At 33.9% G+C, this 16689-nt stretch overlaps 1 protein-coding gene across 1 annotated transcript; it reads left to right on the top strand.

The window, feature by feature from the left end:
* Window positions 1–1779: 1779 nt before the first annotated feature.
* On the top strand, window positions 1780–10379 carry LOC106099705. Its single transcript, XM_013278318.1, has 5 exons — window positions 1780–1886; window positions 6413–6576; window positions 7132–7381; window positions 8770–9091; window positions 9229–10379. The coding sequence occupies exons 1-5, from the start codon at window positions 1832–1834 to the stop codon at window positions 10055–10057; spliced, it is 1620 nt and encodes a 539-aa protein (XP_013133772.1). The 5' UTR covers window positions 1780–1831; the 3' UTR covers window positions 10058–10379.
* The last annotated feature ends 6310 nt before the right edge of the window (window positions 10380–16689 follow it).

Genomic DNA, 16689 nt, shown 5'->3' with positions numbered 1-16689 from the left:
TAAAAATACCTGGTTTATTTTACATGTCATACATACAAATGATTGAAACGCTTAGAATTTTTTTGATTTTACCGTGGTTATGACTTATTTAAAAAACTAAGGGGCTTATCCTGTTCGTTCTTTATTTATTTATTTCTCAGGGTCAAAAACAAATTAACATACAATTTGTAGCCTCACAGATATTTCACGATAATGTCTTATTTATCATTTTCTTAACTCTGTCCTATAATTTATGTTAAAAATTTGATGTGTTCATAACGTCATGCTCGCAATAGGCGCTTCACACACAGTGCAAGCCATTCCCGCAATAGAACAATGCACTCGGCGGTGAGAATAATTTGCGTAACACAATAAAAAATTGTCACAAGGTTTTTCTCTCTAAAACATCATCCGGGATGCATTTGAGTGCGTTGCGGGAGAATAATGAAAAAAATGATAGAGAAAGTAATGCACATAGTATTATTACAATCTCTCCCGGAATTTAATTGACCTTGTCCCTTTGTTACAGATATTCAGATTAAGTTACTGATTTCAATTAACATTATAAAGAAATATAAATAATTCGCTTATGATAGAGATGCGCAAGCTTACACCAATAGGACGATAGCACATTTGTCGAACTCGTATAAATAGCGCGATCTGGCGGTAACAAGTGTTAAATATTTTGACACGCTATACATTGCGAATAATGTACATACAAGAGAGTTGTTCTATACAAAGAGAGAATAATAACGGTTAACTTCGGTGAGTTTTTTTCTTCATTGAGCTTGGGTAATAATTTGGGTGCGATGATATTTCTAACATTGACAGAACTCTTAGTGTAAGTTATTTTTATTTATTCAATAATAAAATAAGCGTACTTAAGTATAAAAACAAAAGAGCAGCATCTCCCTTGATTGATAGAAATCATAATGAAATGTAAATAAAAAACATAACAACCAGAAGTTCACTGCAGATGGATTGTTTTCAGTGCTCTATCCTATGTGTCCCCTCTGCATCTACCTGGCTCTTTAAGGAGGTTTACAGAGGGGAGCTTTCGACAATGATTAGCTTTTTATGTTACAGTCTTGGTAAATACATAGTCAATTAATAAATAGTTTTATAAAATACTCAGTTATTATCATACAACATTAACTTCATGAATCAGTCATCTCTTCCGCATTTCATTGAAGGATTCAAAGAAATGAGTACCCTTCTAGGAAAATATTTATCATATTCTTATTCGCAGTTTACAAATATAGTAGATTAGTAGTAGCGTAGATTGACGTCTTTTAATGGGGTATTTATAAAGAATAATTGATTAAATAATTCTTAATTATTAATTCATTGTACACTACAAACTGACTAAACTACAATCTTACCAGTAACAACAGTAGTTTTTGTTCCATTAATTGGAAACTTAATAATTAGAATATCCTTAACTTATCAATCCGACTATTAATAATATTATATAAGATGACATTAGGTTAAAAATATATTCAGACATATAAAATCGACCTACATTTTCACTATCGAAGAATAGTCATATGTTAACAAATCTTTGTATGCTATCACACATTTGACAAACAGGTCTTTGAGTTGAGTGTTTTCATACGCTACATTGATGTTGATCGCTATGGTGGGTTTTTAATGTTCCATATGCGGAGTTTGAATGTTTTATGATGCGATTACTTAACTGATCCTGCTGGAAGATGCAGGTGATTCACAGAGGATGAGTGCAAAGGGTGCCAGCAGAAGTGTAAGCGCAGCGGCGAGAGGGGCGGGCGGGGCGCAGATTGAGGCCACTATTTAACCGCACGTTGGCCGCGCAACGACCTGTTGTGATCCCGTCATGGCGCGCTACGCCCGTGTCGCTACTTTGGCCGCGTGTCTCATATTCGCTTGCGGTGAGTTCTAACCTTTTTACTTACGCCTTCAGTCCTCACATATTCCGCGACGTCATACACGATGCGATCTCACATCAGCGCATCTCCTATTATCGGTTGCGTCGACGGCTGTCGGTTCACAAAAGTGAATAGTGAAGTTACATCAAACGTGTCGTCTCGAGGTTCGTGTCGTAGCAAAAGTTAAGTAATTAATCCCACAGAACGTGATTTCCTTGCATCAAATGACTTAAGAATGTAATCAATGCGACGCGAGCCTTTCAAGGCCATTCGCAATTATACCTCACTGACAACTATCGAGTCTCACTTCTGAATTCCCCTCTAGTGAAATCGAAATTTTAATACGCATTGATTTTGTGTCACAATGTGGGACATTTTCGGAGTTACGAAAACATGTATCTGTCAGAGCCAATGGAAGTGTTGCCTAACCGTTTACATATAAATGTCAAGTCAAGGAGCTTACTAAAAATATTCGAGCTTTTGCTAATGTTTACTAACTCTGACTATAAATATTTCAATACTGAACATAAGGTATTGTATTTAAAAATAAAAAAGCCAAAGTGTGTGGAGTACAAACGTGTAGTCGTCGCGACTGCTCAGTGCAGCAGCTGAGAACTTTCACATTCGCTGAATGTTGCGCGGCCGCAACCGCCTCGCCGTACCGCGCGCTGCAGGCCGCCGGCCGCCAGCCGCCAGCCGCCGGTGACGTCACGCAGTCAGTGAGGTAGTCGTGGCCCTCGCCGGCGGCGGAGCGGCACAGGCACAGAGCGACACCTCGTCCTCGCGCCCACCACCTTGCTATTAACTCTCATAAAAAGTTATGATTACATTTACATGAAATATTAATACTTTACGTATACATTACACTGACTTATTATAAATGATATTCAATATGCTAAACAAAAAACAATATAGTTATGCAAGCAGGCTACTATCACCGATACGATATCAGTATCGTTAAAGTCGCTAGCTGGTAAACTAAACAAAAAGCAATGTAAACAATACATTATAAAATCATTATGCTTTTAATTTCTTGAATTCATAAGTAATAGTATCCGCGACAACTTTAACTTTGCTCCACTTACTGCCTTGTAAGTTATTATTACATTTAAGAATAACTAATTACTTATTCATTATCATTGATCATAAAAATAGGTCATTGATTTATTGAATTTCTAAAACAAGGCTTTATTTATTTGTTATTTTCATTAATTATTTTTGTGGAAATCAAGTTATAAAAAGTTTAACAATTGATGCTGTTCCATTAATCGATAATTTGTTTTGTACTACAATTACGTTTTACCTAAATATACATATGCAAAAACAAACTTATTAAAACTATATTATTACAATAGATTATTGATTTATCGTTAAAATTATTTATTTATATTTATGACATGAACTTGAAATGAGATACCAGAAAACACAATTTTAATAATACTGGTCTGGTATTTTCTAATACATTGTAGGCTTTAATGCATTTAATTATTGATGGTCGATGACTATTATAATAGATAAACAATAGCAATTCAATAATAAGCGATTTTATTAAGTTGATTTGTCGATTAAAGAGATTACTTTAAAAAATCCGTAATTAATTTTTTTACTTATCTATGTATTTTTCACATATATTACTGCAGTAATAGTAATAGTAACCTGCAAGTTATAACATAATTTTTACTAGATATTCTCTGGTATTTCATAATCTTTCCTAATATTACTCAAATGCTAAGGTTTGAATGACCGATTATTGTTTCCACTCTGATAAGTACCTTTTGCAATAAAGTTTTTATTACCACTATAATTAAATGATAATTAATTAACAAACACAACATTTTGTAAACTAGAAGTATATTTATTAGAAAAATACAATACACGTACACAATATAACTATGCAAATTTCTTTACAATATCTCGCTATAAGATGTTAACAAATTACATACGCCTTAATAAATTATATTTCTTCTATATTTGTCATCTTATAACCATTAACTTTTCGAACCAAAAGACAAGTGGCAGTAGAAGGAAAGTCAAGAGGTGGCACTAAACTAAATATTTATGAGGTCGAACTTTAGTATGCAATTGGCGTGGTGGGTCGACGCCCGCGCCTTCTGGCATAACTGTCTATTTGTTCACTACTCACATGTCAATTGATAAAATTCTCTATTCTTTTGATACTTGGTTGTCTGTAATATTTTTACGACTTATTTCTTAAAAGTGCCAAGATTTAAAATTGCCAAAAGTTTACAATAATATTCGTGTGATTATTATAAGAAAAAACGAAGGTCACATAGCATTTGTAACATATCAATTTATGATATTTCTTCAAGTATTGATTTCTAATTTAAGTAAATATCTGTCACATATATAAAAATTAAAAAATCAGAATTAGATAAAACATGTTGAGTATGCCATACAAAAGACATCAACGCGCTCATTGTTCTGTGTTCGGTGAAATATCACAACTGTAACAATTGTATTGAACCATATTTATATCGTTATCTGTTTTGTCAAGGAGTATGAAACAATATGATTTTATACAAGTGTTTCGACAGTGGAAACGGTCACTTGCGTCTAGTTTATTTGTGTATTTAAATGTTAACCACGTTAAGATACTTAGTTTTCAACACAAACACATTTGTTTTCCAACTAATTTAACGTACTCTAAACAAGACAGCACTAACACAGCTGCCCAACACGTGGTAGATCCGGGTCAAAGAGGACAAGTTCTTATTTATCGTTCCGGTGGCGACAACTATTTTTTTAATTTCGACATGCATTATTCATGTTACGATACCTACTTAATAAATAATTATTAGTACAAATCTTGACTGAATATGTATAATTTTGATATTTTGTCATTAAACACATACATGTGTGTTTTAAATGATTTCCCCGTAAACACTATAGTTTAAAAGCCTTACGCATCTTATCTTCAGAGACATCAAAAATTACGTGTTATCTATACGCGAATGTGTAGAATACAAATTTAAAGTCACATATAACTAAATAGTTTCTATTCTATTGAAATTTTAAATATGTTTGTTGTATTTGTGTACATTGAGAACATAAGACAAGTTCATTGGAAATCTGTTTTAGATTCACTCGGAATTAAATTTTTACGTTTAAAAAAATTAAAATTCTGAGTATAGATTAAACATCGGCAATGTTAATCTTTCCATTTCTTTTAATAATATAACATTTTTGTTAGACAAACCAAAAGTACTTCAAAGCTTGATACTTGAAAATGTTTAAAGTAATTCATTGTAGCATAGCTAGTACATTAAATCAGCAGCGAAACTCAAGTTATAGGAATTCGATACTTAGTATTACTTGTGCATATCTGACGCAAGGCTGTCTGAGTCGCGGCACATTTTTACAGCATGATGCTATTTGTTCTCTCTTTTGCTTTGTCTTGACAATTAACAACCGCCTATTAGTTGAACCAAGAAACAGATCACACTGTATATTCCAGGTATTATTTCGTTTTAGTTAAAATATTTCGATACCTGCATGTTTTTTTAACGAACATCAAAATTTAATCTAACTATATATGTATTAAATAAACTTAACTAGGTATATTTAATAACTAATGCCTTCTTACTCTTTGGCAACTAAATTGCAACGTATTGCTTCTTTAATAACCTACATGCGAGATCGATTAACAATGTGTTGTCAGTAGAAGTAGAGTCATAATGTGTGTAGAACATGCAACTTATCGCATGTTGATACACGAAGCCTTTGCGGCGCTGTGCAGCGGCGGCAAACACCGCCTCCAGCAAACAGGCAGTTAGATAATATTGCAATAGCTCGGTTTCCGTGTGTTACGTGCACGATCACGCACACAGCTCGCATCCATTTCTTATTACCACCACAATTCGGTAAACATTACATAAAAATAAAGCAACAAAACATACGCAAACAAACCATATAATAGTTACCGTACCATCTTCACGCTTAGTTACTGTATTTGCAAATTTATACTATCTGATAACAAAAGAAAAACCAAATAATTTAGAACAAGTTCAATAATAATCCTCACATACTATGTAATAGGCATATCGTTGACATTTCCTGATTCACAACTGGCGGTCAAGGAAAACAACAATTCCGTGACCTTTTCGAATTAAAATAATTTCGACATCGCTATCCGCACAAAGCATCAAATACCATGCATAATGAAACAATTCGGTGTATTCAGAAGAACTTAGAAAGAGTTGTCCTTGTTGCTTGCTTAAGCGCTGACATTTAGACGCGAGTCAAATGTCACGTGCGCTCACTTCACCTTTGACATTACAACTTCCAAGTGACATTTTAGTTCTAATGACAAAAAAACATCGGCAAATATTTAATTATAAACTATTAATTTTATATGTATAAACATTTTTGCAATAACTTTGAAAGCTGCTCCTTATCAGGAAGTAGGCAACTAGGAAGAGGTAGAGTTTGTAATTTCCGGTAATAATTGGCTTGAACCGGTACTTCGACTTGAATTAACACTGACTTGATAATGTTGTTTGTTTGCGTAGCGGTAACCGATGGTCATCGATGGCGGCGGCAAGCCGACGACGCGCCCAAGAAAGATGAAAGCCTGGAACAAGAGCTATGCAAGGACAAGGACGCTGGCGAGTGGTTCCGGCTGATAGCCGGCGAGGGCGACAACTGTCGCGACGTCATCCAGTGCACTGCCTCGGTCAGTGCACAAACATAACTTTCATACTTTGGCTAATTCATATACGTATTTTGAAATATTGAATAGAGTATTATTATCTTACGTGTAGTAAATTTTTTACATTTAATAAAACACTGCAATTTTACTTAAAAGAATATATATTTTACACGTAATATTAAAACTAAAAGAAAACTCCCGGGCTTTTAGTTAATTTTAAATTGAGGCATTTAAACTTAATTCGCTATTAATATGTATGTCATGTCGCTAAGACTATTCACGTTTATATTCAGATTTATATCTTTCGTGCGTCATTCTGTACTCGCTAGAATTTTAAAGTAAAACTATGAATTTTCAACGCACAAGATTTATAGGTTTCAACTAAAATTACATTATTTTAGTTACATTATCCAAAACTCTGAAATGTTCCTGTTTAACAAACACTTAAGCTTAGGCTATATGCGTATAAATTGCTACGGGCATCGATGTTTATGATAGTAGTATTTAATTTAGTATTTGCGGTATTTGTAGGATAAAATCTCAGTAATTATTTATATTTACTTTTCTTATTATGAATAGGGTATCCAAGCAATCCGTTGTCCCGCTGGTTTATTCTTCGACATTGAAAAGCAGACTTGTGATTGGAAAGATGCTGTAAAGAATTGCAAAATAAAGAACAAGGAGCGCAAGGTTAAGCCACTTTTGTACACAGAAGAGCCGTTATGTCAAGATGGCTTGTTAGCTTGTGGTGATTCCACATGTATTGAACGAGGTCTATTCTGTAACGGGGAAAAGGACTGCGCCGATGGATCCGACGAAAACTCTTGCGGTAAGCTATATTTACATTTATATATACCGTGTGATAATTATAAAAAACACATTTATTTTAAACTATTTTTTCTCTCCATAAACGTTTATTCCAACTCATAGTAAATTACGTTGCTGAACTTGAACACTCAAAAATTACGCATAACTTGCTCGGCTTGTGTGACGAACGACCAGCCTGAAATGCCAATCGCTCGGCCTAAAATATATTAATTCTCAATGCTAACTCGAAAACCACCTTAAGCAAATAGGTTGCTTATTATGTTTACAATTTGTTGAATATTTAAACATTTAATTGTCCTGTCGCAATGTAGGTAATGAAATTAAATTTCTTAAATACGGTTTGCGAGTATCAACAGGCAAACTTCGAAATGCATATATGATATATGCATACCTAACTCTATGTACTCCTCAACCTCAACCTTTTAAAGTTAGTCAGCACGCGTCTAGCCTATTTATTTTTCGTTAGTCATACTGTACGATGTGAAACTAAACTGAACTTCACATTGAATAGTAATTATGAACGTGAACAGAAAACAAGTGGAGTGCAAAATGTAAAAGTACATTTTTACTTTTCACTTGTGCGTTTTTGTTATACTTATGAAACAAAGTTAATACATACGTGCTAAAGCTTTGTATGATATGCCATACCTACTGATTAATTCTTTACCGCACAAGGCAACCGCGAAACCGAACAATCTCTTGAACACGCGGAGCGAAAGGTTTGTTTTGCAAATAAAACAAGTGAACTTTAAATTACTGTAGCTACAAATTTTAAGTATGTGGTGCGTACATTAGTGCTAACTGGATTCTATGATTTTACTTCCGTCATTTTTGTAGTTGTGTTTCGTAAGCTATATAAATATGTAACTCAAATGATTATTACTTATTTTAAAGCTCATCAATCTTGCCTTCCATATGTTAAATTCAAAATTTATGAGAAAGGTTACTTTTGTTGTTACCTCTAACATAGTAGAAAGTTAAACTTAAATAAACATCAACGTTGATTGGTAGGTACATTCAGTGAAAGTATAAGTTTCAGTTCTAAATTTTCCTAAGGCTATATACTGCTTTAAATACGTACGCACCGGTTTAATTATTGCTTCGTAATGACAATTTACGATGACCTCAGACACGTAAGTAACAGATAGCGTAGCCCCTAACTAGGTTCATATTATGCAAACCTAAAACGGCTTGTGTAATCCTTGGCGCTTTTGCAACGTTTTTTATTTCTAGGGCACTAGTTCAATTCACAGACGTCAAATCATAATTACAAACTAGTTTACTTTGCGATATCAAATGTTATATATGTTAAATTCCAGTGAACTACTGTGTTGTTATAAAATAAGACTTATTATTAAGACTCTTATTAAGATATTTTCTTTCTTTTAGATATTGACAACGACCCCAATAGGGCCCCGCCATGCGACGCCTCACAGTGCGTGTTGCCAGACTGCTTCTGTTCTGAAGATGGAACAGTCGTACCTGGAGATCTTCCTCCCAGAGATGTTCCACAAATGATTACTATTACTTTTGATGACGCTATCAACAATAACAACATCGAACTCTACAAAGAAATCTTTAATGGCAAACGTAAAAACCCGAACGGTTGTGACATTAAAGCTACATTCTTTGTCTCTCACAAGTATACTAACTACTCCGCCGTACAAGAAACCCACAGAAAGGGTCACGAAATTGCAGTCCACTCCATAACGTAAGACATTTGGAATTTACACTTTATATTTTTAAGCTTAAGGAACTTAAGATAGTACCACAGAACAAAGTTTACTAACTACAAGTTTATAAAGAAACTCATAAGACATTTTATTTAAAATCGTTTTTTTTCCTTAGGCACAATGACGATGAACGCTTCTGGAGCAACGCTTCCGTTGACGACTGGGGTAAGGAGATGGCCGGCATGCGCGTCATCATCGAGAAATTCTCCAACGTTACAGACAACAGCGTGGTAGGCGTGCGTGCACCTTACCTGCGTGTCGGCGGTAACAACCAGTTCACCATGATGGAAGAACAAGCTTTCTTATATGACAGTACCATTACCGCGCCACTCTCTAACCCTCCACTATGGCCTTACACTATGTACTTCCGCATGCCACATCGTTGCCACGGCAATTTGCAAAGCTGTCCGACCAGAAGTCACGCCGTGTGGGAAATGGTCATGAACGAACTCGATCGCCGTGAAGACCCCAACAATGACGAGTACCTGCCCGGCTGCGCTATGGTCGACTCCTGTTCTAACATTCTTACCGGAGATCAATTCTACAACTTCCTCAATCACAATTTCGACAGGCATTACGACCAAAACAGAGCCCCGTTGGGTCTATACTTCCACGCGGCTTGGTTGAGAAACAATCCTGAATTCTTAGAAGCGTTCTTGTACTGGATCGATGAAATTCTTCAAAGTCACAATGACGTGTACTTTGTTACGATGACTCAAGTAATTCAATGGATCCAGAACCCGCGCACTATCACTGAAGCCAAGAACTTTGAGCCATGGCGGGAAAAGTGTGCGGTCGAAGGTATTCCCGCATGCTGGGTTCCTCACTCCTGCAAGCTCACATCGAAGGAAGTTCCCGGAGAAACCATTAACCTGCAGACGTGTGTCAGGTGCCCCGTCAATTACCCTTGGCTCAACGATCCCACGGGCGACGGCCACTATTAAGCGCCGCGATCTCGCGCCGAGCGCGCTCCAAATTAGTTATATTATAATTGCAACGGAGGGGTTACACGGACAATACTTTCGTGCTTGAAAGTAACAAAACTGTACTATTGTTCGAAGTATTCGATTGTATTAGGTATATGTGGCGATGCAATTAAAAATGTACTTCTGGTACACCAGTAACCCATCTGTAGTCTAAGTACCTACCTAAATAAATGTAATATAGACTCACATGAATATTTAATAGGTCTGTTTAATACTTTATGTGATTTTTCTACTGTAAGTCTGTTGGATAAAATTAAAAATACAAAATATAAAAATTGAATCAGATTTTATTTTCTTGTACCCTATTCATATACCTATACCACAGTTTACAACATTAGTAACTCAAAATGATAAATTAATATTTTATAAAGACAAATATTTAGAAAAACAAGTGCCTATTTAATATGTAATGTATGTAATACACATACATAAGTTAATAAAAATAACATCAATGGCATTAGTTACTCATGTTTAAAATATTTATACATCTTTAACGCTTAAAGTTTTCAATTTTACAATACCGATATTTAGTCTTTGGGCAAAGATTTTATACCTACATAAAATTGAATTCAACATACAAATAACGTTTCCCTCTTGAACTAAGTGCGGTCAGTAGCTGCCCTCAATGAAATCCACTCGTGTATAGATCGTTCATCCTAGGAAGTGAACATTTATTTACATGACTTGAAAATTATACGTATTATGTACTAAATGCAATGAAAGATTGGAATTCAAATCAATTTAGTTTCTAGTTAAACATTGCGTGCAAAAGTTAATAAACGGTTAAATAAATATATGATTTTTTTCTATGCATTAATAATTACAACGTGGTTGAACAATAATTACACTTGAAGCTGATATTGGTAAAACGGTATTTTCACTTTAAGCACATTATTATTTAAATGTGACTTGGATAGAAAATTCTGCTGATGCAAAAACACGATTGCCTTTGTTTAGCCTTTAAAAGTTGCTCAACCGCCTTTAGATGTTTGTATGCAATGCAAATGAAATCCTTAGCTGTGTAAGGATACGTGTAGTTACTATACGTATTTGTTTGTATATGTGCATGTACTTGAATGATTTCTTTGAAGTTATACGATTGACAGGAGAACTGAAAGTGATTATCATTGTGGCTGTATTCTTCAATAAATGAACAATAGGTGTGGGCAGACACCAACGCGCCGACATGTATTGTTGCCTGTAGGTGTTTTGTTGCACATCATCACTTCCAATTACGCATCTGTATAATATTTAAGCCCCGACAGACTTTCCAAACTGTTTTGTAACATTCAGTGTAAATGGATGTAATAATAAGGACGATAATCAATAGCATTGTTAGCAGCTTAAGATAAAGAGAGAGCTAGAGTTTCGTGTGTATATCGAAATCATTAGGTACATAGAGGTGCAGAAACGTTCAATACCGCTTATAACAGAGAAAGCAGTGAAAGTCCTGCTTCGTCTCGGTCCGCGCACCCAGGCTTCTGTTGAGATGATAATAAGCAATAACGGCGACGGATGCTTTACGTAACTGACAATAGGCGCCTAATTGTGTTAGCAGTCAATATAACATTGACCAATCAATATGCATATAGTATATGCACTTAGATATACTTTGTACTACAACATTTATTTAAAATGTCTCTAAAATCATAATAGGGAGATTTATCACAAGATTTTCTTGGACCTGAAGATATAAATAAGAAACAATCATGATGTGATTGTTATTAATAATTTTGTGATGTCGATGTTTCATTTGTCTATGCTACGTAGTACGTACGCGCCATAACGATAGCCAACGGCTGACAATATTACTTGGTGTTGTTCCAGTAGATGCAATCATATCGCATTCCTAGCTTATACTTCTTAAGACGTATTTTCTGGATGACTATAACATCTAGTTATAGATTGGCACAGTATGATTATAAAGAGAATTAAAAAATACTGTCTACAAACGCAACAATATTTTGAATAAAAAGACAAACTATGTAAAGCATCGTAGTATGTTTCGTTCCTTGTATTACTAACAACTACTTTAACATTATTAGTCATGTTAAAATGTAAAAAAGCTTTTAGATTAAAATCTAACGTTTTTTACACCTCTATTACCAATGTGGCTGGCCTTTTACACATACATAACGTAGTCACTTGAACTTACATTATCGAGAAGCACACAGAAACATAACGATACTACATCTGGCTATAGGTATAGGCATTGTCGCAAGTGAAAGGAAATATCTTGAAGGATCCTTGACTCTTGCGCGCCTACTCGACCGCGCCGCACCGCGCCGCCGCCACCGCCGCCACCGCCGCCACCGCCGCCGCGCGCCGTCGCGTTGTCGCGAGTACCTACTATGCTTGATGCGGCGTTTTTCTTGTGCGCATCGCAATACCATTTAGTATTATCTAAACACCTCTTCCTTGACGATAAAAGTGATTCATTATTAAAATAATTTCTTCATCACACACTAAACACCTACATGTCGAAACAGAATTGCAAAAAACAATAATCAAAGCAATAAATGACATTAAATGTCATGACTGAATATAACATGAATAGGAGCAATCGTATTAATAATCAAGTCTATGTTTATTATCAATTTATTATTCCTACTAGCAACGGTAGAAGAATATCGGGCAGATTCATAATTAAAAAGAAATACCTGTTTTACTTTTAACCATCGTTAATTTTATAAAGGTCAATGAAGTAGCATTTTAATAGAATATTTATTTTTTCTCGCGATCCTATTTTGAATAAAAAATAAGGTCGCAGAATCTGACATACGATACGGTGAGTAACGAGTCGTCTGTACCGATGGATAAGTAGGTCAAGTATCCGGGTCGAACATGCACGTAACGACTGCATATTGCTAACAAACTAGCAATTGATAGCTTAAATGTTAAATCTTCGGAAACATTACGCAACGCATAACACATCTCGCGAAAGTGTAAATCACTAGACTACCTAAATTATGAAGAGAAAACTGAATTCCTACCATCAATTTCATATGTACACAATGCAAACATTGGTATAACATCATAAAAAAACAGCATTTAACTGATATATACATAGCAAGACAAAAAGTGCGAAGTCAGTTAACCCTTTCTAATCCTATTAAATTGTGGTATAACATAATTTAAGGTGAAATTTACTCTAGATAGAAGTTAAATCCCGGTATTTATTACTTTTGTTTTAATAATAATTAAGCGTTCGATGTTGCTGTTTGCATACCAACTCAATGACCTAAAACATGAAGTCAAGTACAGCTAGCAGTCAAATCGCATTCCCCGTAAAGCTTGCTGAATTTATAAAACAACATTCATGTATAATGTCCACCAATTTAATTCTTTTAAAATACAAATAAATCGTAATAAAGGAAGTAAGTAAATAAATTTGACTAAATTTGATTGTTGTAATATACGTAAGAAGTGAGGGCGGACTACAAGCTAGGGTAGTTTGGCGGAGATGACGCCGGCGGCGGCGGCGGCGACGCAGACCGGGGACCCCCCTACCCCGCACGTCTTAAACCAGCGAGACTCCGAACTCATGCGTTACATAACTCGAGACACCCGGATACGCCGCAAGGCCATCCATCCTTAAAATAAATTTTTGTTGCAGTTTTCTCATCATAAACCCGTACAATGCATCAGTCTACAAATCATATTTATAAGTGGGGTGTGGACTAAACTAATATATTTGTTGGTTGGATAACAGCACAACTGGTTTACTCAGATTGATTTTTACGTCACTAGCGGTCAACTAAGTCAATTTACTAATTGAATTATTAAAAGCCAAGAATTTTCCAATAATACGAATTTTTCGCTAGTATTTTCTTTGGCAAATTTGGTATTAGCAAGCAAATTTAACAAAAAGTAAACAAGCATTGGTTTCTTGGTGCAATACAGCGGGTGAAAAGCCACAAACACATTTCTGAAATGATATTTATGTAAAAAAAAGAATTAGTCTTCGTATATTTCAGAAAGAAGTACTGTGTTGTATGCAATACTTGAATAAGTTACATTATAAATTGCAAGGTTTTAGAAAAGATGAATTGATTTTTCAGATGAACAAAAACTTAGTTGCTGTGTTTTTGCACGTAGTAACAAGGTTAGTTAGTAAGTTTTATGACTCCTTGGACTATGTAAATATCGATTAAAGATAACTAATTTTTCGACTAATAACTTTCTTATGATTTCTTGGTAAAAATATAAGGTAGGGAATGTGTTTTTTAGTGATTGCACAAAATTTACTAGCAATGAAATTGCTTTAGTCGTAGATTTATCTTAATTACTGATATTTACAAACAATAGATGATTTATAAAAAAAATCGAAGGGGTAATAATCTGTATTTTAAATAAACGAGAGAAATTTACGAAATACCGTTGTAACATTACAGAACATAACTTATTATTACTTAAGCTACTTATGGTTCTTTCCAAAGAAAAACTTTACTTTTTATACCGAAACCGGTTCCCCGTGCAGTTTAAACGCACAAGGAAAAATGTCTTGAATATATTTGTCATACCACAAAAAGACTTCAGTCAATATTTTAAAGGATAATTAATTCTTGTATGTTTCTGTTTAATTTTCAATTGAACGCACACAGTAATCCTATCATCATCAAATCATTTTTACTTTATCGCAAAATCTCTAACTTTGTTACTTTTTTTCTATAAAAATACTTATTTTGTTTATCATAAATAGCTTTAAAATCCTAAAAGAAATAATACAGTAACATCTCATATCATAATAAATAAATTTCACAAGAATATATTAAACTTTGAAATTTGGTGAAGGTGACTTAGAACGTAAAATTAATTTGCTCAAGTCTTCTTCAAACAGCAATTAATTGTCATAGGAATTATATAAAAACGTTATACAAAAACTACTTATGAGTTTATGTTACATTATAGTTTCACAGTCAACTTGTAGGAACTTGTGGGAAACAACTGTGTAACTCACAAATGTGCATGAGAAATGCTTTGTTACACATGACATTTCAACCTACGATTAGTAGTCATAGATTATCATTGTTCTTTTAATTTCACCCGGCCAAGGACAAAGCTCTATTTCAAAACATAAGACTGCTGTTATCCATCCACATGTCTAGTTTATAGATGCATTTCATTGATGATAGAAATATTATCATAAATCTGTCCTTGTCTCTACGTACGGTATGTATTACACTTCTATACATACAGGCTCTATCAGCCGTCATATATCCGCACCATTCTTAGCCATATCTTAAATAAATAAATGTAAGTATTCAATACATTATACTTAGATTCACTTGTTTTGAACAGTGAAATCTATGTAATACATCGCCGATACATTCTTCAAGTGTTCAGTACATAATAATCATATATTTTTTAATACGAAATAGTGTAACAATTGTTCGCAATAGACACATTTATTTCGTTAAAGTGCGACAGGATTTCAACTTGGTCTTAATAGATTAAAGGAATTTGATTAATTCAAAAGTTTGAAATTCGAATTCAAAGGTTGTGACAGTAATTAATTATCTAGAAGCTTATTGACCGATTAAATTATAAGTTAATTTGTTAATATATTTAGAAAATCTTTGAATAAGTAAGTAACTAGTGGTATATTAAAGCTACACAAGTCACCTTTTCACGTCTGATAAGTTTTATGTCAAACACTTCATTATACTGGTTTTTTAAACTTTTGATTTCTATAATTTATTTAAACATATGAAGATAATTTGAATACAGGTTTTCTCCAAATATTTATTGCACATCAAATTCAACACGTGTACTTTATCTTGTAGGTCACTTATGTAGTACATATGTAGAGCAGGTAACCACACTTTACGAAGGAGAATGTGTAATTATTTTAATATAACTTTTTTAGCAGATAATTTATCATCCAGTCCACCTAATACAATTAAAAACCTGTCCTTCTAGTTTTCAATTTAATGTCCTTCCATCTCAACTTGAGTAAACTAATTATGTAAATGAAGATTACAGTTTCGGAGCTTCTTACCATCTTCACGCGACATTGACATAAATTTATAAAACAAGTTTAAATAACAATCGAAAGTGATACCGGCAAAAAAGATTCAAAGTTTAAGGCATTTGTATTTTTTATAAGAAATGTATAAATAAGAATCTATAATAATTCTCCTATTATGTCATTCCAAAGCTTAACAAAGCAATATAAAATTAAACCAATTTTATTATGTTGTTTCTGAATAAGGTAAAGGTAACTTAGAAACATAAGTAAAGTGTAAAAGTATGACAGATACATTGCCATTGTTAAGTTAATATACATAACAGTTTAACAGTTTCAATGAGCACACGATAAAATACAGTACAAAAGACTTCAACGACTTACTAATTTCGCGCGTTTTACGGATGCCTAGTGATAAATGTGTTAATAAGTCATTAACTCTTTAGTCAATACTATTACAATGAAGAATAGGTAAATCAAATACTGTACTGAAGTTAAACTATTGTGAAAATGTTAATGATAAAGTAATAAAAATAAATTGAGACATGTAAACTAATGTTTCCGGGTCAAATTAAATACCTTAAAACCTACTTAAATTTGCCATAATTGCTCTATTCCCTAA

Source organism: Papilio polytes, unplaced genomic scaffold (genome assembly GCF_000836215.1).
Source record: "Papilio polytes unplaced genomic scaffold, Ppol_1.0 DF824102.1, whole genome shotgun sequence".
In the NCBI taxonomy this organism is placed as follows: domain Eukaryota; kingdom Metazoa; phylum Arthropoda; class Insecta; order Lepidoptera; family Papilionidae; genus Papilio; species Papilio polytes.
The sequence above is the reverse complement of the archived record's forward strand: the minus strand, read 5'-3'. Positions and strand labels throughout refer to the sequence as shown.